The 3,895-nt window shown below is 43.9% G+C and overlaps 1 protein-coding gene across 1 annotated transcript in view; it reads right to left on the reverse strand.

The window, feature by feature from the left end:
* rars1 (arginyl-tRNA synthetase 1) overlaps positions 1 to 3,895 on the reverse strand; it is a gene marked incomplete at its 3' end in the record, with an annotated part of 26,332 nt that overhangs the window by 11,397 nt on the left and 11,040 nt on the right. Inside the window, 4 exon segments of the mRNA XM_037687771.1 lie at positions 868 to 977; positions 2,346 to 2,524; positions 2,808 to 2,912; positions 3,063 to 3,192. Coding sequence (XP_037543699.1) covers positions 868 to 977; positions 2,346 to 2,524; positions 2,808 to 2,912; positions 3,063 to 3,192 — 524 coding nt within the window.

Consider the following 3,895-nt stretch of genomic DNA (forward strand, 5'->3'; position numbering starts at 1 on the left):
CATTAGTGGCAGTAGTAGCATTAGCAGCAGTAGTAGCAATAACAGTAGCATTAGTGGCAGTAGTAGCATTAGCAGCAGTAGTAGCAATAGCAGTAGCATTAGCGGCAGTAGTAGCATTAGCAGCAGTAGTAGCATTAGCAGCAGTAGTAGCATTAGCAGCAGTAGTAGTAGCATTAGCAGCAGTAGTAGTAGCATTAGCAGCAGTAGTAGTACTAACAGTAGCAGTATTAACAGTAGCATTATAACCAGTAGTAGTATTACCAGTAGTAGTATTACCAGTAGTAGTATTAACAGTAGTAGTATTAACAGTAGTAGTACTAACAGTAGCAGTATTAACAGTAGCATTATTACCAGTAGTAGTATTAACAATAGTGGTATTAACAGTAGTAGTATCAACAGTAGTAGTATTACCAATAGTAGTATTAACAGTGAAACAAAGGCTGAATGAAAAATAAGCAGCAGTAGTAGTAATAGTAAAAATACCAGGTGTGTTGAATCAGATATTAAAGATGTTTTTAAAGGATCTGAAAATATCTTGATGTATTTTTGGGAGGAAAAAATATTTGTATATGAAAATATAATACTCTGAACAGTACAAAAGTAACAAACAAAAAGTCAGAGCACCAACGTCCTTATCGTGCTGAATGTTTGGGTGTACAGTTACATTAGCACTAAATGTAAAGCAGCAGTTACTCCAGTGATAAAAGTTTCATTACAATCGACCCACTGGCTCCTGAGATATTTTGCTAACAGACAGAAGCGCACTGCTCTCCCACCTCTCTACCTGCAGAGGTTAAGAGATGCTGGCAAAATGACAGATATCTGCAGCAGCAACAGAGGACAGCTATGTTTTTGTTGTGGACTCACTTGTCCTCCCCCAGCACCACTCCGAAGCCGGCGTGCTCCACCCGGGTCACCCGGGGGTCGTACCAGCCGATCATCTGGGCTGCAGCAAACACCACCTGGAAGTGCGGGCCCTGAGGGAGGGAAGACAAACAGAGACAAGCCGGCTTAATGTCCTGTCACAATGACAAGTTCAAGGCAGCTTCCTTTACGCCCCCGCAGCTGAAACCGTGAACAGAGGTGGTGCTCTGCAGCATGAAAAACAGCCGAAGGTGAGAAGGTCACCCGTGACATCTGCTCATATTTCAGTCACTTCTAGACTCAAGTCTGCAAAGCCAAGCTTTATAAAAGTAAAAGTAAAGTGAGTCTTTCAGGGGCTCTACACATGTAGTAGCATGTGTGTATTCAAATACTCCACAGAGTACCTGATTACTACAGTATTCTCCAGCTGCAGCACGAACCTGCAGCTGGACCACGTTCAGACCGGGGCGAAATGACGAACCAACGTACGGTCGGTGAATAAACGGACGCTGTAAACGCCCTCTGAGCCACCCGTTAGTGCTTAAAGTAAACGTTGACTAAAATTAAACTCTTTGTCTGTAAAAGTGGCTGATAATTAGCTGTTTTGTTGTTGGCTGAAGTGGCAGCCATCTTGAATTGGGTTGACTATAAACGTTAATCAGTTCTGACCCGTTCTGGCAGAACGGGTCAAAATAAATAACTTTTCTATACCAAGTCGATAAATTCTCCGTTCCCGAAGCTTCAAAACAAAACGCTGCTCGATGAAATTTGGTGATTTATCACCTGCGAACGAGAGTTTTGTTTCAGGAGTGACGGTTTGAAAACTTTTTTTTTTTATCGGTCTGCAGCGACGTCATCGGGAACTCCAGCCACGAAGCGTCCGATTCTTCAGCCTCCAGCCGGATCGGCTTTCTTTGTACAACGTGTTTGTGCAACGTGCGTTTTTTTGCTCTTTACATCCAAATTAAAATAATTTAGTTGGACGTAATGAGAGGCAGAACTCTGCAACGCCTAGCCGGGGGGGGGGGGCACCTCTCGTAAGTTAAAAATCTGTTTTATAAAATTGTTCAGAGGCTCAAAATATAAAAAACAGAACAGCGTGAGCTAATGTAAAAATGTAAAGTGCAAAAGGTAAAAAATAAAACGTTACTGAAACATTTTATTAATGGGACCAGAAGGTGCATTTATAAAGGGATTTCCATGTGGTGAGTTTCCCCTAACGACCACTAGAGGGCAGTAAAGGTTCTGAGGTTAAGAAGCGTTTGAAACTATTCTGACAAAGTTAAATAATTTTAAATGTTTTGGGCTTTGTCAACAACGATGGTGTTTACTGACCGCACCAAAAATTAAATAAATCAAAACTCGGGCAGAATAAATGTGTGGCAGATTTTCCCCTGAGGGTTAGCATCATCTTTTCCACGGGGGGTCCCCCCCTCACTGTTTTCATGTCAACATGTTTTAATTTCGACGCCTCCACCCACCTGCCCGCTGTCCGTGACGTAGATGACGATGTCGGCTTTCTCCTCAAAGAGCCGCTGGCGCAGCGCCGCCAGGTCCGACGTGTCGTAGGTGTAACCTCCGTCCGACTTCACGACGGTGAGCGGGAGAGATTGACCGGTGGCGAAGACGATCTTGCGGCCCTCGTCCAGCTCCACCAGACCTGGAGACAAACGGGCACAGAACGGAAACAAATGAAAACACAAATAAATCACGAGTTAATTTATGGTCAAACAGACGGACTGAACTGAAGCAGAGAAACGGCTGAAAGATATTTGAGAGACGTCAGCACCACCTGGTGGTGGAGCCATGAAGCTGCAGCTGAATCTGAAAACGACTTCCGGTCCATGAGAGTTTGAAATGCAGCAGAAAACAAGGAGTTCCACAGAAGATGGAGCTAAAACAGAAGGTTCAGATGAAAAGGAAGCGCTCTGCTGCACACGCACCTCTCTCCTCAAACTCCTTCACCACCCGGGTCATCAGGTCCTGGTAGTACGACTCTCCTCTCTCCATGAGCTTGACGTCCAGGCAGTCGTAGACCTTCTGAAACTCTGACAAGTTGTAAAACATCAAGACTCTTTACTTGAGCTTTTCAAACCAATTTATTAATGAAACAGACTTGAATTTCTGATCAAATCCACCATAAAGTTTGTTGATAAGCTACAAACTCTCAGCGTCAGAGGACAGAAAGGGGAAGTCACCTCTCCTGGAAACGTCGCAGATCATGTTCCAGGCTTTGATGAAGTCCGGTTCTTTGCTCTGCAGTCTGACGACGCACCTGTACGCTCGTTTCTTAAAGTCCTCGTCCTCGTCGAAGCGCTTCTTGGACTCCTGGAGGATCAGAAACAGAAAGGACATCATTCAGGAGAGAACTGCTCCTCCCCGGTCTCTGAAAGGATTCAGATCGAACAGGAAGTGAACAAAAACACAGAGCAGGTCCCACCGAGCCGTTATTTAACAAAAAGGTCTCATGTTTGCAAGATGAGCCCAAACCATCAGACCACCTCCACCGTGCTGCTGTGCATTGTGGGTAATCACCACCACGGACTGTTCTTACGCGTCTTTAAACGTCGCACGACCCAAAAGGAGTCCTCGCTGCGACTGAACTTTGAAACTAAACGATAAACGTCTGAAGGTTCTGTCGTCCCACGGCTGCAGAAACAGAAACTGGATCTTTACGCAATAAACGAGGAAACAAAGTGAAACGTTTGTCAAAAGGTGCCAGAAGTGACGAGCGCCTTTCAAACCTTTTATTTGCAGTCGTGGAAAAAACAAACATCTAATTTTACTTCGCATCAACTGAAAAAACGTTGCTTCTCATAAAATGACTGTAATTTCTGGAGCATTGAGCGCACCTGAATAAAAGCCGCGCACGTTAAATTCAAAAACAAAATTAAAACTTTACATAAATAGGCCGCACCTGTCTAGAAGCCACAGGTAACATGAGATACATATGTTTTACTTTAAATACATACCAGTAAAATGCACACATGCACTAAATGTTTTTTTTTCTGAACAGTGCATTTAATATGGT

This window comes from Nematolebias whitei, chromosome 14, assembly GCF_014905685.2.
Source record: "Nematolebias whitei isolate Nwh7 chromosome 14, NemWhi1, whole genome shotgun sequence".
Taxonomy (NCBI): Eukaryota; Metazoa; Chordata; class Actinopteri; order Cyprinodontiformes; family Rivulidae; genus Nematolebias; species Nematolebias whitei.